The sequence below is a fragment of the Periophthalmus magnuspinnatus genome, chromosome 17 (assembly GCF_009829125.3).
Source record: "Periophthalmus magnuspinnatus isolate fPerMag1 chromosome 17, fPerMag1.2.pri, whole genome shotgun sequence".
Taxonomy (NCBI): Eukaryota; Metazoa; Chordata; class Actinopteri; order Gobiiformes; family Gobiidae; genus Periophthalmus; species Periophthalmus magnuspinnatus.
The window spans coordinates 28,573,784-28,594,461 of NC_047142.1; the positions used below are offsets into that span (position 1 = coordinate 28,573,784).

The 20,678-nt window shown below is 44.4% G+C and overlaps 1 protein-coding gene across 1 annotated transcript in view; it reads right to left on the minus strand.

Annotated features, from left to right (window-relative positions):
• LOC117384824 (zinc finger protein 83-like) overlaps positions 1 to 20,585 on the minus strand; it is a 30,843-nt gene extending 10,258 nt beyond the window's left edge. Inside the window, exons 1-3 of the mRNA XM_055228513.1 lie at positions 20,161 to 20,585; positions 13,860 to 14,336; positions 3,780 to 4,376 (exon numbers count right to left, since the gene is read on the minus strand). Coding sequence (XP_055084488.1) covers positions 3,780 to 4,376; positions 13,860 to 14,336; positions 20,161 to 20,398 — 1,312 coding nt within the window. The 5' untranslated portion in view covers positions 20,399 to 20,585. The remainder of the gene's footprint in view (positions 1 to 3,779; positions 4,377 to 13,859; positions 14,337 to 20,160) is intronic.
• Positions 20,586 to 20,678: the final 93 nt, after the last annotated feature.

The window sequence follows — 20,678 nt, forward strand, 5'->3', positions numbered from 1 at the left end:
AAGGAACGACGTGGGGCCGTCCTCCCGTGGACCCACCACCTGCGGGAGGAGCCATGAGGGGCGGGTGCGGAGAGATCCGGGCGGCAGTCGAAGGCGGGGACCTCGACGACCGGATCTCTGGACATGGAGACTAGCTCTGGGGACGTGGAACGTCACCTCGCTGGGGGGGAAGGAGCCTGAGCTTGTGCGGGAGGTTGAGCGTTACCGGCTAGATATAGTCTGCCTCACCTCCACAGCTTGGGCTCTGGAACCCAACTTCTTGAGAGGGGTTGGACTCTCCATTTCTCTGGCGTTGCCCGCGGGGAGCGGCGGCGAGCTGGTGTGGGCTTGCTCATTGCCCCACAGCTCAGCCGCTGCGTGTTGGGGTTCACTCTGGTGAACGAGAGGGTCGCGTCCCTGCGCCTTCGGGTCGGGGACAGGTCTCTCACTGTTGTGTCGGCCTACGGGCCAAACAGCAGTGCAGAGTACCCGGCCTTCTTGGAGTCCCTGGGAGGGGTACTAGACAGTGCACCAACCGGGGACTCCGTTGTTCTCCTGGGGGACTTCAACGCCCATGTGGGTAACGACAGTGACACTTGGAGGGGCGTGATTGGGAGGAACGGCCTCCCCGATCTGAACCCGAGCGGTGTTTTGTTATTGGACTTCTGTGCTAGTCACAGTTTGTCCATAACGAACACCATGTTCGAGCACAAGGGTGTCCATCGGTGCACGTGGCACCAGGACACTCTAGGTCGGAGGTCGATGATCGACTTTGTTGTCGTGTCATCTGACCTCCGACCGCGTGTCTTGGACACTCGGGTGAAGAGAGGGTGGACACCGGAAGTAAGGGATGCCGTCAAGCTGAAGAAGGAGTCCTATCGAGCCTTGTTGGCTCGTGGGACTCCTGATGTGATGTGATGAGTACCGGCGGGCCAAGCGTGCCGCGGCTCGGGCAGTCACACAGGGGCAAAAACTCGGGGTTGGGAGGAGTTCGGGGAGGCCATGGAGGAGGACTATCGGACGGCCTCAAAGAGATTCTGGCACACCGTCCGACGCCTCAGGAGGGGGAAGCAGTGCTTCACCAACACTGTTTACAGTACGGGTGGAGAGCTGCTGACTTCGACTGGGGATGTTGTCGGGCGGTGGAAGGAATACTTTGAGGATCTCCTCAATCCCACTGTCACGTCTTCCGAGGAGGAAGCAGAAACTGGGGTCCCAGAGGCGGACTCGTCCATCACCCTGGCTGAAGTCACTGAGGTGGTTGGCAAGCTCCTCGGTGGTAAGGCTCCGGGGGTGGACGAGATCCGTCCTGAGTACCTCAAGTCTCTGGATGTTGTGGGGCTGTCTTGGCTGACACGTCTCTGCAACATCGCGTGGCGGTTGGGGACAGTACCTGTGGAATGGCAGACCGGGGTGGTGGTCCCTCTGTATAAGAAGGGGGACCGGAGGGTGTGTTCCAATTACAGGGGAATCACACTCCTCAGCCTTCCCGGTAAGGTCTATTCCAGGGTACTGGAGAGGAGAATCCGACCGATAGTCGAACCTCGGATTCAGGAGGAGCAGTGTGGTTTTCGTCCTGGTCGTGGAACACTGGACCAGCTCTATACTCTCCATCGGGTCCTCGAGGGCTCATGGGAGTATGCCCAACCAGTCCACATGTGTTTTGTGGATCTGGAGAAGGCATTCGACCGTGTCCCTCGTGGTGTCCTTTGGGGGGTGCTCTGGGAGTATGGGGTCCGGGGCTCTTTGCTAAGGGCTGTCCGGTCCCTGTATGACCGGAGCAGGAGCTGTGTTTGCATTGCCGGCAGTAAGTCAGACCTGTTCCCGGTGCATGTTGGACTCCGCCAGGGCTGCCCTTTGTCACCGGTGGCACCCCTGGCTGCGCCTAGAAATTCTGTCCATAAATATAATGAACAGAATTTCTAGGCGCAGCCAGGGGCCGGAGGGGGCCTGGTTTGGGAACCACAGGATTTCATCTCTGCTGTTTGCGGATGATGTTGTCCTGATGGCTTCTTCGAGCCAGGACCTGCAGCAGGCACTGGGGCGGTTTGCAGCCGAGTGTGAAGCGGCTGGGATGAGAATCAGCTCCTCCAAATCCGAGGCCATGGTTCTCGACCGGAAAAAGGTGGTTTGCTCTCTCCGGGTGGGTGGTGAGTCTCTGCCCCAAGTGGAGGAGTTCAAGTATCTCGGGGTCTTGTTCACGAGTGAGGGAAGGATGGAGCGGGAGATTGACAGGCGGATCGGTGCAGCGTCTGCAGTGATGTGGTCGCTGTATCGGTCCGTTGTGGTAAAGAAGGAGCTGAGCCGGAAGGCGAAGCTCTCGATTTACCGGTCAATCTACGTTCCTACCCTCACCTATGGTCATGAGCTCTGGGTCATGACCGAAAGGACAAGATCGCGGATACAAGCGGCTGAAATGGGCTTCCTCCGCAGAGTGGCCGGGCGCACCCTTAGGGATAGGGTGAGGAGCGCGGTCACACGGGAGGAGCTCGGAGTAGAGCCGCTGCTCCTACACGTTGAGAGGAACCAGCTGAGGTGGCTCGGGCATCTGCTCAGGATGCCTCCTGGACGCCTCCCTAGGGAGGTGTTTTGGGCATGTCCCACCGGGAGGAGGCCCCGGGGAAGACCCAGGACACGCTGGAGGGACTATGTCTCTCGGCTGGCCTGGGAACGCCTTGGGGTCCCACCGGAGGAGCTGGAGGACGTGTCCGGGGTGAGGGAAGTCTGGGAGTCCCTGCTTAGACTGCTGCCCCCGCGACCCGGCCCCGGATAAAGCGGAAGAAGATGGATGGATGGATGGATGGATGAATTAGACTTAATTTGTCTTGTTTAAAAGGTGTTGTTTTATTCTGCAGTTTGCATTATTGTAGGTAAAAATCTAAGATGTGCACACATTAGCCTCTCATCTGTGCGCACGGGTGAGGCGCGCACTGTTACATTCCTGTGAAGAGTTACGGATCAGACTTTGTTTATTGTTGATATCTGACAGAATATAGTTCAGACAGAGATAAGCACAGAAGCTACAAGTGTCATTGCTATGTCAGAGTGGGCAAACACCACAAACTAACATCTAAACGTTGTATTAGAACTGGAAACATGAGGCAGTGTGGTGCCGTAAAGGCGATTATAATTGTGCGCGATGATCATGATTATAAAAAAATGTCACGAACGATTAATTGCGGACCTTTTTTATCGCGATTAACGATATTATCATATATCGTCCCATCCCTAGTGGACACACAGAAGGAAATTAATTATAAAAATAATAAATTATTAAATTAATTAATAAATTATTATATAAAATAAAAATAAGTTTAACAGGCCCCCTTGTAGGACCCAGAGAGTGCTTGTTATGCAGTCCACTGAATGCTCACAGTCTTCGCGCTGCAGAGACTGCAGTGGTCTGCCGTCACAGGGGCAACTTCAGACCACATGCTTCACACACTTGTGTCAGGACGAATTAACTCATGTTTTATGTCTTTTAAAGATAACAGCTTTCACTCCTTTGCTGAAATCTTGTAGGAAATACGCTGTCTACGGTAAATGCTTTGTTCGCGCCACATGAAAATGAGCGTCTTTTTCAATGAGCTAAAAATGACCAGAATAAAGCAGATATGAGGTCTATCTATGTAAAACATTCCTAGTCTTCAAAAAATGCCTTTATTTTTTTTCTGCATATGGGCTACGGCCTAAAAATATCAGCAGAATCTACTAGCCCTCGGTTTCTCTGGATCTTTTACAGCATCAGCCATTGAAAAAAAAACAAAAAAAAAACATATTGATGGAGCTCTATGCCTTACCTAATAGGTGTCCCCTGATCTTGATGTTGATGTGAGTTTTCATGTGTCCTTTGAGGCTGCTGGTTTGACTGAAGAAGCGGCCGCAGATATAACACCCATAAGGCTTCTCACCTGTGTGGATCCGAACGTGCCTCTCCAAATGTTCACTCCTCCAAAACACCTTCGGACAGTATGGACATGGATACATCTTCTTTGGTCTAGGCGCTCTTTTAGGCAAGTCTAGCATGTTACTGTCCTTTATGCAGTACTGCTGACTGCCACTAGAGGTGTCCATAGGAGGAGAGAGCGGCTGTAAACCCAAAAATGAGGTTGAAGGTTCAATTCTCAGGCTTAAATCATTGCATTCTTGGGGAATTGTTTTGGAAATCGTTTGGTGGTTTTGTACAGGTTCGATTCTTGGCTCAACAGGTTCAGACTTGACAGGTGCATACTTGACAGGTGCAAATGAGATGAGGGTGTCATGGTTTTGGGTGAGGACGACAGGGTTGGGTGCCGTTTGTTGGGTCTCCTCTGGATTCAGTGAATGATTTTCAATGGACTCGTTTTTGGGAGCCAACTTCTCTCCAGATGCCGAGTTTTGGACTGCAAGTTGGGCATCTGTAGGAGAAAGACAAATCATATTAAAAGTACATTTTAAGTAGCAAAACATTTTAAATTGAACAGTTTGAAGTTTTTAATTTGAAACTTGGCAGTTTCTAAAGTTGTAAACAGATGAAATATAAAAGACAAAAATAAAGGAATAAATCAGCCGTTGAAATTACATAGATTACATAAGTACTTGATATAGTAGATAAATTGTTCCTTGTGCCCAGGCTCCTACTTATTCAAAAACTATTCAAAAGAACTCATCAATCAATCACAATATTACATTAAATTTTTTGTCATGTAAAAATACTTAAAATTTTTATTTTTATTTCCCGCAAATAAATACAACAATTTAAACCCCAAAAATGTTTACATTTCTTCCACCAAAGTCTGAACTCTAAACCACATGCTTTTACTGACAGAGGATTGGCTGTAGAGCTCTCCATTAAAAAGATCCAAGCTGATCATTGACCAATAGAAATAATCAAATCTCAGTGTAACCGGTTCAGACATATGTATAATTAAAATGGTGTTCTGTTCATACCTGGTGTTTAATTTTATGTGCAGCCTTGGTCCTCCAGCCGCTTCTATGTTGTTTTTTTTGTTCTTTGCGTGTCCTTCGCCTTGCCCCTGGTATAAATTTGGGGTTTGACTCCCGCCTCTTTCATTTGCGAATTAGTGTTGGGAAGAGTGTGAGCTGGACCAAATTGAGGCACATGTTCATACAGTTTTATATTTTTGTGAAGCAGATTAAAGGCCTCCAAAAGTTACTGCTGTGCCTCCTGACTCCTCAGCACCTCACAAAATAACAGAACGCAGAAGTGCAGCAGTCACACTTGGTGCTGTTCAAACCGTGACATTGCCATTGAGCGATCTCCTGGCCTCCGTGCTGCTGTTGGCATCCTTTGGCTTCTCTGCTCTGCTGCCTCTCCCTTCTTGCACCTTTGGTGTGCTGTGTGCTGGACCCTGTGACGTCACCCTCTTGCCGCCGAATGCTTCCCTGAGCGCGGCCTGTCAGGTTTTGGGCTTGCGCAGTGTTAAAGGATATTGGCTGTTTCATTCTGACAAAATGCTGTTAAAAGTGAATTTGATTTTGTTTTGAGTTAAAATAAAAAAAAGGCTCTTCATTGGGTTTAGCCAACATGTTTAACTCGAATCTGCCTTGTATTGGGAAGGGCAAGGCCTTAAATACTGATAGTAATTCCATGAACTCTGTTATTAATAGGACTGTGTTAAGCCCACCCATTGCCACCTCTACTCCCATTGCTAATGTACACTCAGACCCCACACGTGTTGTGACACATGATGCACTTAGTGATATAATACCTGATTTGGCAAAACAAATAGGGGATAGTACTGCTAACAATCTGAACACCATGCACCAGCATCAGCCCTGCCAGACTCAGCTGCCTGCTGTCGGTGTGCCCCCCACTCCCCTGGACTTTTTGGACTTTTCCCAGCTGAAAGTTGTGGTTCAGTCTTAAGCCAAACCCCACCGTTGACTGGAGTGACACATTTTCCGTGCAGGAATGGGAGGGGATGATGAAGTTCTATCTGTCTAGGGCTAACTGTGAACCACCTGAAGAAAAATATGAACTGATAATGTCTAGGCTGGCAGGCAAAGCTCGTGATGTGGTTAAGGTGTCACTCCGCTGTCGCCCTGATCTGGGTGGGTGTGATTTGATTACAGCTGTATTTGACATCCTAAAATGGCACTTTAGTGAACTCACATGCTCCAACATGCCAATGAGAGACTTTTACAGTGGACTATTGGATTCGTCTGAATAAATCTATTGATGCAGTGGAAGAGTGCCCCAGGAGATGTGGTAAATCTGTGGAGGACCCCAGCTCTGCGGTTGTGATGATGTTCATAAGTCACTGTCCTGACCCTGCTCTTTCTCTGTCTTTTTAAATGAAGGCCCCAGAGGAGTGGACAGCTGTTGAGGTTGCCTCCGCCTCCAGTGTTGCCAAACTTGATCGTGTTGCCCAGTAAATGGTGGCCATGTTTGACAAGGTGCTTTCTCTGTGCACTGCCTCTTTGACAAATAACCAGAAGTGGGCAGGTCACGGTCGAACCCATCAGCGTCCCCCAGCGGCGGGCTTGTCAAGTTTGTGGTTCCGGTGAACACACCACTCATTGACATTGTAGATTGTACAGGCATATTTATTTATTTGACTGGGACAATGCATATTGATGAACAGACATGATTCAACATGAATGTAAATACGCCAGATTATAGCCAAAGGCTAAGTTCCATCTGTTGTCCCAGGGGCTGGGGTCACAATGAGGAATGAATGTACACAAAAGGGCAGGCCTCTGCCCACCACTCCTCCCCTTAATGTTGATTTAAACTAGTCAGCCTGTGTGATGAGAGGGGCAACACGGGCGATGTTACTGATACCCTCATCAAGCCATCTGATCCTCACTCTGTGTATGTCAACTGTTGTAAAAGCTACCCTGAAGACAGGACTGTAATTCTGGTTGGGTCTCAAAAGATTGAAGAAGTCACTGAGCTGTTTTATACTCCTGTGTCTGTCAGCAATAAGATGTCTTTGAGAGAGATGCTGGACTCTGGCAGTATGTCATGTACACTCAGTGAGTTGGCGGAGGCCAAGTTGAGAGCTGCCGGCATGGTCCTAAATCCGTAACCTGTTCCTGAGCAGGTGGTTCTCATGGGTTGCGGTGGTCTCGTTACTCAGCCTAGACGTATCTATGAGTTGGACATTGAGATCTATGGTTTCAAGTTCATGGTGCAAACAATTCTGGTTCCTGGACAGAAGGATGAGTTTATTGTTGGCACAAATGTGATCCGTCCCATTGTCCAGAAGATGAAATCTGAAGAGAAATATTGGGAAATGATATCCTCTTGTACCTCCGATGCGGACTGTCAGCAATTCCTCCAGTTGCTGTGTTGCACTTCCCGGTGGTTGGGCTCTGAGGTTCTGGACAAGGTTGGAACTCTGAGATTACAACAGGCTGTTATATTGCTGCCGCAGATGGAATACATAGTCTTGGGCAAGCTGCCACCCTCTGCTCCTCTGTTACCTGGCAGCACTGTCATTGTATAGCCCACGTCTGCACATTCCACGCCTAAGAAGATCATGGTTGGCCGAGTCATTACACCAATGTGGGGAGATCACTGGGTCCCCATGAAGGTCCTCAATCCCACACAGACTGCTGTCACCCTGCAATGAAATGTCAAGCTGGCTGATGTGTTCCCCTGTGTGGCCTTAGAGGATTTTCCTGTCACCCAGGGTCTGTCCACTGCTTCATCTGGTCTCCCAGGTACTCCTCCTAACCCTGTGCAGTTGTTGAAGGACTGTGGGCTCAGTGACACTGACATAGAAGGCTGTCAAGTGTCGGGTGAGTGGAAGAACAAGCTGGCTGACCTGCAGTCGAGCTTCCAGGACGTGTTTTCCAGGAATTTGTCTATTGAATTCACCTTACCGATGACCGTCCCTTCAGGCTCCCTTTTTGAAGAGTGCCACCTGCTCACTATCAGAAGTTGAGAGAGGTTCTGTCTGAGATGGAGATGAGAGGCATAATCAGTAAGTCTGCCTCTCCTCTGGTGCTGGTGTGGAAGAAGTCGGGAGACTTGCGGATATGACTTTCGCTGGCTTAACGCTAGGACTTTTAAGGAGGCCCACCCCCTGCCCCACCAGTCGGACTGTCTTGCTGCCCTTGGAGGGAACGCCTTATTCAGTACTGTGGATCTGATTTCAGGGTTTTACAACATCCGTCTCCATGAATCTGACAGATGTTACACAGCCTTTACTACACCCCTTGGCCTGTATGAGTACAATCGCTTGCCCGAAGGCCTCTGCAACAGTCCTGCCTTCTTTATGCGAATGATGCTCAGCATATTCGGTGATCTGAATTTCTCCAGTCTTCTATGCTGCTTGGATGATTTGTTGGTGTTTGCTCCTTCTGAGGAGGAGTTTTTGAGTCATCTCAGTGTTGTCTTCTCCCGGTTCAGTCTCACCAAGAATGTGATGCTGTGGTGTCCAGAGTGGCCTTCTATGAGAGGAGGAAACAAAGGCCTTCCAGGCGTGAGGGTGCCCATGAAAGTCAGCAGAGCCTGAGGACTTTGACGCAGTGGGAAAGGCTGGCAATCCTGGATGGAATTCTGTACCATGTCACTAAAGATCCTTTGACCAAGCACAAACGCTTCCAGTTTGTTGTCCCGGAATCCCTCAAGTCATCTGTGCTCTCTGGCATTCATTACTATGCTGGTCACCAAAGGCAGCCATGCACTCTATCACTGGCTTGTCAGCGTTTCTTTTGGTATGATATGGAGAAAGATGTACACAACTACGTGTCTACGATGTGTTCTCAGTAAGACCCCTGAACCATCTGCTAGAGCCCCACTAGAGAACATAAAGACCAGTTTACCAGTGGAACTAGCGTGCATTGACTTTTGGTCTGCCAAGGACAGTAGCAAGAAATCAGTGGATGTCCTTGTGGTCACAGACCATTTTACTAAATTGGCCAACACTTTCCCTTGCCGCGATCAGTCCGCAAAGAGTGTGGCTAAGAAGCTTTGGGAGGGGTTCTTCTGTGTCTATGGCTTTCCCCAGTGCATCCACTCTGACCAGGGTCCGAGCTTCGAGAGTGAATTGGTGGCAGCGTTGCTGGAAATGAGCGGTGTCATCAAGTCTCATATCACACCATACCACCTTATGGGCAATGGATTCACAGCGAGGTTCAACAGGACATTGGGGAATATGTTGAGATTGTTGCCCCCACGGACTAAGCAGAAGTGGCCATAGATGATTCAGGCCTTGAGATATAATTGCACAGCTCATAAAACAACAGGATATGCCCCCTTCTACCTGCTGTTTGGGAGAATTCCCCGGTTGCCGGTCGATCTCCTCTTCAAGAATGTTCTTCATGATGCCTCTGTTGGTGACTACAAATGCCTATGTCAAGTCACTCATGGATCATCTTCATTCTGTCATGACCCTGGCTCATGGACACAGCGTTGTTGAGAAACACCAATCAGACAAACAACCAAACAGAACAATAAGCGTGTCAAAGGCTTACCTCTGTCAGTTGGAGACTGGGTGCTGTTGGCAAATAAGGGTGTCAAAGGAAAGAGGAAGCTGTCGGACAAGTGGGAGGCAGTAGTTTATGATGTTGCTGCTAAGTCAGACCTTCACATCTACAAGATCAAAGATCAAGCAGGTAATGAAAAAACTGTGCACCGCAACTTACTCCTTAAGGTCAATTTCCTGCCACTGGATGGTTTGCTGGATGTAACAGAGGCTCAGCCTGCTGCTGGTGTCACTTTTGCCCTAGAGGAGCATGAGGTATCCATGGTCAATGGAGAAGCCAAATCCTACCTTCCCACTGCCCCTCTGAATCTGAGTGAGTCCAGTGTTGACCGCACCACATCCTGGGTCTATTTGATTTATGGGGCTCCGCCTGGTGTGAGTTGTAACCATTTGTTGGGCCACTTGCTAACTATGTCTATGTTCCTCCTATTTTATGCACATTGTGAATGGTTGTTATTAGGTGGTGTAAAGGGCAGCACTTTTTGCCTCTTGGTCTTTAGATGGTTTTCTTGCCTACTGGACTTATGATTTCTGTGACTGGCTTTCTTTTTGACAACCTGTGTTATGTGCTGTTAGAATTTTGTGTAATTCTAGGTATATATAATTACACAAAATGGTGTTTTTGTTCATTACAATTCTGTTCATACCTGGTGTTTAATTTTATGTGCAACCTTGGTTCTCCAGCCGCTTCTTCTATGTATTTTTTTCTTCTTTGTGTGTCCTTTGCCTTGCCCCTGGTATAAATTCGGGGTTTGAGTCCCGCCTCTTCCCTATGCGAATCAAGTGTTGGGAAAAGTGTGGGCTGGACCAAATTGAGGTACATGTTCATACAGCTTTACATTTTTGTGAACCTGATTAAAGGTGACTACCTCCAAAAGTTACCATCGTGTCTCGTGGCTCCTCAGGACCTCACAAAATAACACAACACAGAAGTCCACCGGTCACATCAGTCTCTTTTAAAATTGTTAGCTGCACAAATTCCAAAACTCCAGATTTAAGGGTTCTATGGCTAAACGTGCTATAGATTAAACTAAAATGTCCAACTGTATGGCATAATACAGGCCTTGCAGCTGTGCTTCTCATGGCCTGAAGCTTGCTCGTTCTATGGGATTTACGGCTTAGATCTAGGCACAACTCTGCCTGACTGCCTACATTCCAAACCTCACCTTAAAAACTTAATTTACTAAAGTTACAGATGGAGAAAGGTGTACATAACTGTAAGAGTGAATCACAGTTTATAAAAGAAAATCCACAAATGAACCTAGTCATCATTTGTTTGACTTGGGTCCATAAAATTGCCATGCTGATCTTGTGGTTTAAAGTCTTTAACAGAAAATAACTCTGTATGTTTGAAAAATGCAATCACATATTTATTCCAGTGTTTCAAGCTATTGTAACAGTCCTACTATGCCATAGTCCACATATTCTCTGAGCTTGCATGCTAGCTCCATTCTAGTCGCATCTCTCTGATTTGTCAGAAGTGATCATATGGTGCACGTCGCTGTCATCACTTGACGGGCAGTGGTGGGCCAGTATTGAAGTAACCTTTGTGAAGTGTGCGGATAGAGGTAATACTTAACATTGTGCCAGTTTTTGTTTCAGGTGAATAGGTCCAGTAATCACAGAGATATTAACCATAAACCAGGTCAACAAATCTGCAATCTGACAGTTGAACAGCAACTTCCACCATAGAATTCTAACCTGTTCTCAAGCTCAGTTTTAAAACCAGTTGGTAGTTAGGGTTAGGTTGGTGGTCCTATTGATTACATTGTACTTTTGCCATTAAATATCCAAAAGGTAAATTTACAAATGTTGAACATGATTATTTATATTAGTGACTAGACCAGGGTTCACCAACAAGGTGGCTGCGGGCACCAGGTCGCCCCCAAGGCCTACAAGAGTCACCAGCAGGCCGGTTCTAAAAACAGCACAACTCACTAATAAGCTGAATCTAAAATTAAATTTTATTCTGTTGCTCTTTTTTTTTTTTAAATCACCCTTTATGTAGATTTATGTCGAGTGTCCTCGACAGCACACTTTCCTTCACCTCCCATATCAACAACATCACCCGGTCCGCCTATTTCCACCTCAGAAACATCCACCGCCTCTGTCCCTCACTCACCCCACACACCACCGCCATCCTCATCCATAGCCTGGTCACTTCCCGTATAGACTATTGCAATTCTCTTCTGTTCGGACTCCCACAGAAATCACTCCATAAACTCCAACTGGTCCAAAACTCAGCTGCCCGCATTATCACACACACACCCTCCCATCACCACATCACACCTGTCCTGCAACAGCTCCACTGGCTCCCCATCACGCACCGCATACACTACAAAATCATACTCCTCACATACAAAGCTCTCCACAACCTGGCCCCTCCATACCTGTCTGACCTCATTCACATCATCACACCTGCCCGCTCCCTCCGCTCCTCCTCTTCCCTGCACCTCATTGTCCCTCCTGCCCGTCTTGTCACTATGGGGAGCAGAGCCTTCAGCTGCTCTGCTCCCCAGCTCTGGAACTCCCTCCCCCATGACCTCCGCAACACACACTCACTCCCACACTTCAAATCTAAACTCAAAACTCATCTGTTTAGAAAGGCCTTCTCACCCTGACCACTCTGACCATAACTGCTCTGTCTTTTAATCTTTGTTTTTAAATGTATTTTTAATCATTTTACATTGTTCAATTTGTATTGTGTATGTATGTATGTACGGCGACCTTGAGAGCCTTGAAAGGCGCCTAACAAATAAAATGTATTATTATTATTATTATTTATAAATGACAATATCTTAAAAATATGTTCAGTATACATTAAGTTAAGGTGAAATCTGACCTACTCAGTTCAAAGGTTAGTATTGTGCACGTGACAAAAACAGTGCTCAGCCCGCGAGCGCTGTGAAGATGAGCACTGAATGCAGTTTCTTACCCAAAAATATGGCAGAAAAAAAATAATCACTTTCACAATGAACTTTACGACTGTAAAAGAAACCTGCATGTGTCTCATCTACGAGGCGACTGTGACAACTGCAAGCAGTGCAATGTGGTGGGACGTTTCACTACATGTTACAAAAGCTCCATGCTAACTACCCACCAGGAGGTGCACGACAGGCAGAAAAAGCCTTGAGCTAAAGGCAGCTTTGGGTAAGCAAGTCTTTTTTCACAAGACCGGTGAAAAAGTCACAAAAAGCAACTGAGATTTATTTAAAAATATGTAAGTTGATTTTTCTTTAGCATTACATAGTTGATCACTTTTTTAAACAGGTGCAACAAAGTTCATGTTTTGTTAAAAAAGCTTGTCAGTGGCTTGTGAAAATGGGACACTTTTCCTATGAGATGTAGTGATGTAAGTGATCATCTGAAAATTTTACAATTATTAACATTAAAGAAGTTAAAGAGCTGAATATTGATATCGGTTTCCCACCTTGCTCATTGTTGATAATTGTGAGAAATCATTAATGTGATCAGTGTCTTCACATAGATGATTATCATTAATCATTATTAATAATGTATAACTAAAGGCAAACTGAGCAAATATGTTATTTACTGATAACCCTTTGTGTGCCTGTGAAGTAGCTCTCAGTTTGAAAAAGGTTGGTGACCCTCGACTACACCAAAGACCTCACTGTATTACACCATAAATCAGCATTTTCACAACATTTATTTTAACTGGTGTGATGTTACTAAAACTGATATCGGGTAGGGTAATCAAAATGATCAAACATCAGACACTAATTGTCTAGTTTCGATATCAGTTTTAGTATCACTCATTTTAGCAACTGATACTATAAAAAAAAAAAAAAGTCACATTAACAGGACAAAATTTTAGATTCCTGAACAGTTTTAGTATGATTTTGAGCTTTATTTATTTATTTATTTAAGCTTTATTCTTTATCCTAAATCTTTACTTGTATTGTTATGGATCTCTTTGACCTATCCTTTGTTATACTATCTGTTATTACGCACGGGTATACTGTATCTCTTGTCTGTTAGCCTACGAGATGATGTGTGCAGCGGCTTTGAGCCACTTAGATTAAACTAAACAGGTATGATTGTTCTGATGGTATAAATACACTGTATGTATGTTCATTTGTCAGCTGAGGGTGAATCAACACTATTAGGGACAACAGCTCTTTGACAATTGTGCCCAATTGATTCAATAAATCAGACTCTTTGATTCAAGACAACTTCTCTGTTGATTTTATAGTTTAAGGTTTTTACTATTACAAATTCCACAACAGAACGATTATGAGACCTCATCCTTAGATAAAGAAAGTACTTATATGTTGTATATGAAAATCACATTCCATTACTGCAAAAGGAGCATATTTTATCGTCATGTGGTATTGTAAATGGTATTGGGTATTGCAGAGTTCAAAATGTTTGTATCGTGACAACATTAATATGAACCCAATCTCTCTTTTCCCTCCTTACCTCGGATGTGGATCTTGCGGTGCTCCTTTAAACTGCACTTCTGGTTAAAACAGCGTCCGCAGGTCTCACACTGAAATGGCTTCTCTCCTGTGTGGATCATCTTGTGTCTCTCCAAATGTGCCGATCGCTCAAAGCACTTCCCACAGTATGGACAGATTTTTTCCTTCTTCGCCTCCACGCTGTATGGGTTAAATCCAAAATGTCTCCCACTCACCCCCACTTCCACAGAAGAATTCGGCAAATGGGGCAGGCTATTTTCAGACCGTCCTAAATTGGCATTTTGTGATGCGGTTTGGTCATTGTCCCTTTCCAAAATGGAGATTCTGTGTGATTCTATTGGCCTTGAAAGAGGGTCTTCACTTCGGTCTTCTAGCGTTCTACTTTGCACCAATGACACAGGTTGGTTGTTGTGGCTGGTTGTTGGGATAAAAGTGACAAATATGGAGGATGTGTCTTTGTTTTGGATAGACAGGTTGTCTGTGAAAACAAACATCAATGTTAGTTCTTATCTGACTTTCAGAATGATAGAAAATTATGACTGTTACAATAGCAAATGACAATTAAAAATAAAATATTATATCTTTTGAATGGTGGAAAGTCCTCTAAATGTCTCATATAACAGGAAGCTGAAACCCATGATCTGCACTGACTACTTAGGGTGCGCAAAAATATCAAAACAAAGATATATTGTATAGTTTAATTTAATGATACAGTATTGATATCATGGCCTGCTGTATTGATATATATATATATTTTTTGTATACAGTACTACAATTGTTTGGCTTCTTTAGAGGAAAGAAAGTTGTTTATGCAGAAAATCTGACATGTGATTCACTGTTTTGATTAAAATAGGTGTATTTCATATTAGCTTAGCACAGATAATGGTTTAATAAAAACCTTTAATATCACAGTTGTGCTTTAGTAGATATGTTGTGATCCTTTAGAGTCGTTAAGCTGCACATGTAAATGTGGCGCTCATATAAGCTGCGAATTAATAACATTGACCAATGAAACAGTGTGATGTGTTGTTCTCATTAGTAAAAAGTGTACTTGGTTATGTTAATTCATCTTCAGTAAATGGAAGATAAATGCATCATTAATGTTTATTTTTTGTGAAAATGGGGTTGAAAGCCTATATTTTCCAATGAATCGTATTGAATTGATTTGAAATATATTGTATTGTATTGTATCAAATTGAAAATGTACTGTATCGAGGTATGTATCGTGGCCTATGTATTGAGTATATCATATCGGCAAAATCTTAAAGATGCCCAGCCTTACTGACTACTTCACCAAAATGATCACAGGTGGTGTGGGATTGCCATTAGAGAAGAGGACTTTGGTACTTAATTGTTTAAAGGTACAGAATATAACTTTTTGGAGATAGCACGTCACCTGCAAGATTCCATGCAAATAGAGTAGAAAACATATTTTGGAACATTCTCAATAGACGTTTTAAACCATACTGTGAAATACTATAATCAAATAAATAAGATTTCCATGGAAACATCATCTCTCCCAGTAAGGATCTTGTTTTTCTACTTTTTTCAATGCAGCAAAAGTGAAAAACATGTATTTTTTTAGACTATTTTGGTGAAAAATTACATACTATGACTTTAAGATACACTACATAATATTTCTGGCTGAGGGTGTGACCTGCTTGTGTATAGTATTTGTTTTGCATGCATTCCATTACAGGCATTGTCCATTCCATCCATTTTCTTCCACCTATCCGGGGCCAGGTCACGGGGGCAGCAGTCTGAGCAGGGACTCCTAGGCTGTGTCTCAATTCGCCCACCTGGCCTTAGAATCACCATTGGAAGGGCGGTTCGAAGGGCAGTGATGTGATTTCCGGCGCGACAAGGGCTGTCCCATTTCAACACACCCTACTGAATGCGCCCGACAAACCTGCCCTTCCCTTTGCACCGTTTCCATGGAGATCGGACGTAACCGAAGCCTGCATCCGTGCACACTTCACGCACTTCTATATCCCGTCATGCACCGCGGCTACGCAAAAAAGAGAAGAAAATGGAGTCCGTTGCGCAATACACGTTCAAATGTTCGTACTGGTTTACCTCATCTACAACAGAGCAACATGAAACTGTTAAATCTGAATAAAGATCTGTACAGTGTGTTTGATGATTAAAAAGGAGGAGAGTTACATGGAATAAAGGAATGTGGAGTTATTGCTAGACAATAAGAGACATTATTATCATTAAAAATTATTACTGCAATAAGAATAATGTAAGAATCTTCGTTTCTATTGTAAGTGTCAAAGACCAAGAGACTGAAACATAAAGTCAGAAGAGTTTAATGATCCACACAGGTAATGTGAACAATAAAGCAACGGACTCTGAGGAAAGGGCAGAACAGAGTCCTGAGACGTGCACAAAATCTTCCTCAGTTCCGGTACATTCCATAGGTCTGCGCCCCTCGTGGGCACGTGTCATTTACCTTCGTGTTAGTAAATCAAGACACTAGCTTGATGTAGCGCTGCACTGCTAAAAAATACCTTATAATAATCAGATGAAAAGAACTGGCACGGCATAGAAGGGAAACAGCGCCCTCTACTGTTATTAAAGTGGTGTAGCCACTGGCCAAAATACCGAACCATTAAACTGGAATATCCCACTATATGTACAACTAATCAGTGTCTCTGGTTTATAGACTATGAATGTCAAAATGATATTGTTACCTCTGTCTCTGTTGTTACGTTTTCACAAGGTTTATTTTGTTAAAGTTATGAAGTAGCTACAATTGAGTAAAAAAATCACCTCGAACGTTATATTTGCCTATTGATATTCAATCTAAACAGAAAGAAACGGCTGTGACGACGACATCTTGACTTTTTTCTATTAAATAATAAATCATTAAAAATAACGTACGTAATGTACGTATCGTACGTTCAAAGACAGAGGTGGAAGTGCGGTCCGTGGTGTGGGCCTGTCCCACTTCAGCAAGATGGAGGCTACACTGAGGAGGGCAGACTCTCGACCGGAACCTTGAAACTACACTTTTGAAGAGTACTTCGTAAGGACCCTTGAAGGGTGCATTTGGCGAATTGAGACACAGCCCTAGACTTCCCTCACCACGGACATGTCCTCCAGCTCCTCCAGTGGGACCCCAAGGCGTTCCCAGGCCAGCTGAGAGACACAGTCCCTCCAGTGTGTCTTGGGTCTTCCCCGGGGCCTCCTCTCAATGGGACATGCCCAAAACCCCTCCCTTGGGAGGCGTCCAGGAGGCATCCTGAGGAGATGCCCGAGCCACCTCAACTGGTTCCTCTCAACGTGTAGGAGCAATGGCTCTACTCCGAGCTCCTCACCCTATCCCTAAGGGTGCACATGGCCACCCTACGGAGGAAACCCATTTCGGCTGCTTGTATCCGTGATCTCGTCATTACCCAGAGCTCATGACCATAGGTGAAGGTACGAACGTAGATTGACCGGTAAATCGAGAGCTTTGCCTTGCAACTCAGCTCCTTTTTACCACAAGGTGTATTGCTAAGAAAAATCTTGAAAAACCACGGATCTGATCTGTGACTTGGCCTGGTGACGTGAACTGTTTGTATCCATGGAGAAAGGTTTAATGTCAGACTGTGGAACATTCTAGGCAAAACAATACATCTGAATGAAGACAAGCAGGTGACGGGCCCTCCACCAGAAAAGTTACGCAGTGCATCTTGAATGTTGAGGACTCATTAGGCCATGAACGATTATGAAGAATATGTTTATATATGGTAATTTGTATTGAATTCATCTGACCTTCACCAATCAAATGCCACGTCACAACCCCAACACTTTGTGTCGCTTCACATTTCTCTGACAACTGGGTGGGATGTTCCTTGTCCAACTTCTGCTGAGAAAGTCTTAAATCCCATTTACTTAGCAACAAATAAACGCAATTTGTTATAGCGTTGTCAATAGAATAAAAAATCAAACACATTAATCAATACTAAATCCAACTAGTCATTTATCAAGTCAAGTATCAATGCTAAAAAGTCACATTAATCTTGAGTTGTATCAGAACAAGTATAAAAGCACACAGACTTGTATATGGACCACTATGGAACCTACCTGGGCGAGAGATTATAGAGATACCACATGGTAATATAAAAGAAAGAGCTATTAATGTTGATGATCTCATTCGGCTGTGTGTTTGTTTTTATTTATTTTTTTATTATCATTGTGGTATCAGAATTGGTATTACCTATTGAATCGATTCCTTGGTATCAAAATTGAATTTTAAATGTTTGTATTGTACTCATTTGTTATACATTTTCTATCACTCTACCTTCCCCTTCTCTCCCACTCTTGTAAATCTAGAGCTGTGAAGTGCTTGTGGGAACTTAGGGTTATTCTGGTTCCCAGGGCTCTGCTGTAAGCCTTACCCTAATCATAGCTCCCCACCCCCTAAACTCAACTGGTAAACTCTTCACACAGAATACCACTTAAGAAAATCCTGGCTTTCTGAGTACCACTAGTCCTAAACCAGGTCAATATGGAGTGATGGGCAATATGACACAAAATTAACTTGAATGAATTTGATTAATATGAATTTAATGAATTGACTTTAGATTAAAGTATCTGCATAATCTGATCCATCACAAAAGAAAAAATATAATCTGTCAACTGGACAAAACGTTGTAGGAGTGAAAACATTTGGCTGCTCATCCAAGCCCCTACTTCTGGTCAGATTATTGGTGAACACTGCCTTATATTTGTCAGAAGGGAGGAGCTAACTACACTGAAACTCAAAACAACTATTCTTTACATTTTTTTGTTTGTAGGTCTATTGTGCTACGCTAAGGGTGCACAGTGCTTGAGTCCTAGTTAGCCTAGTCATTTTAGCCCCTAATGAGTGGTTTCACACCTATTAGCAACCTTGCTAGCCCTGTTGTTCCCTATGTTCTTTGTTTTGCTTTAGGTCTGAGGTCGGATTGAGGATAGATGATGTCTGAGGCCCCATTCCTGTTTTAACTTTGTGAATCAAGTGTAGAATTGTGCACTTTTACTATACATTACTGTTAATGCACCGGTGGTGTAGAAACTGGGACTGTGTATATTCTGCAGATAATTTACCTTTCCATTGTGTTAAATTTCTGCAAGGTTCGTGCTCTTGTTTTGATAAATCACGCAGACCCTTATGCATTTTGGCCTGAACTCGTTATGCCTATTTATTAGGTCCCAGGAGCAAAATCTGCACTGTGCCCCTACTGTCCCTGACATTTTACCCTCTTTAGAGAGGGGATATTATGCAAATAGATTTTTTTTTTAATTTTGTACCCTGTTATAATGTTGTTCCCCCATCAAAAACATGCCTAGAGAGGTTTTAGATGTCATCCTTGCGTGTAATTTTGAAATCTCTCCCCAGCCCTATTCAAACCCATTTACAGTTAGCTGTAACATTATGTGTGAAACTTATAAAACAAGTTGTTTTTGGTGAATAGAGCATTTTTAAAACAATAAGAAGTGATATAGTATAATGGGTTAGCAGCTAATACCACATAGAAGTAAAATACCCTGTCTTTATGAGTCAGGGTTATGTTTGAGTTTGAACTCTTTACACAAAGTCCAACAGAAACAACTCTCTAGGATAGTCTATGCAGTTGTTTCCACATGGTTCTCATTGATATCTGAACTTTGTGCTTTTTTCCCCCTCATTGTTTATAATGCTCCATGATAGGAAATAAACTGTCTGGGATAATGTGAGACAGTAACTTAACGCATAGTGTAAACAATTAGGGTATTAGTTAATTTCACTGAACTACCCAGAGGTGTGAAATGTCACCCGAGTCATTATTTGCACAATCGTTCATGACCCCAACAAATCATCAGTCTATATTCTGATTATCCCTATTTTCAGGTAAACAGTTCCTTCCTGATACCAACGTTTTTGTGACTACCGTTCCCCATAGTTATTTATCTGAGTAAACTGCACTTCATTCATTTCTAGTTGTTGACAATAGGCTTCTTCATTTTGTATTGTACAGGTCAAGAACACCCATCGTGATTTCCCTTATAGTCATTATACCTAGGCTTATACCTTACTGCTCTTTTAACACGAGGCTATCCTCTTTTGAAACCAAATCCATGCCATCCATTTTATTCTAAGCGTGTATCGAAACACATATAGCTCTGCGTATACATGCATGATAATCATACATGCATGATAATCATACATGCATGATAATCATACATGCGTGATAATCCAGTGGCCTATTTGGAAATACTAGCCTCCCATAAGAAGGTCTTTAAACTGTATGCCCTCGGTTCAACTCCACGGGCCATCCTCTCTGACTAACCCCGTGTTCCGTGCTCCCTTCTCGGCGTGGCCCCTGCCTCCTGCGCCGCTCTCAGCTCCACCTGAAGCCGGGCAATATCTCCCTTCAGCCGCTTGATCTCGCTCTCCCGGTAGCACGTCTCCAGGCGCAGCACCATCATTCCATCCTCCACGATTTTGGAGATTTCGGTGACCGCGGTTCGGCACAGAGATTCCACTATAGCGGCGATACGAGTCCGAAGTTGCCCGCTGCTCAACATCGTGGCTTGGTCAGACAGACCCAAACAAACCCGGGGCGCACGGAGGAAGTTTAACTCACGAGTCCACCGTGTCTGACCATGAACCGGAGACACCAACCGGGCTAAAGGAGAGACATTTCCCCGCTCACCGCTCAGAAACACCCAGGTTCTGCTCTGATACGACGTGTCGATTTGTGCTAGCGGCTGCTAATTGGCAACAATCGACAAAATAATAGAAAATACGTCTCGTTTTACGGAAGTGATGTAATTACCGTAACTGCACGATTGCGCACGGAAATAG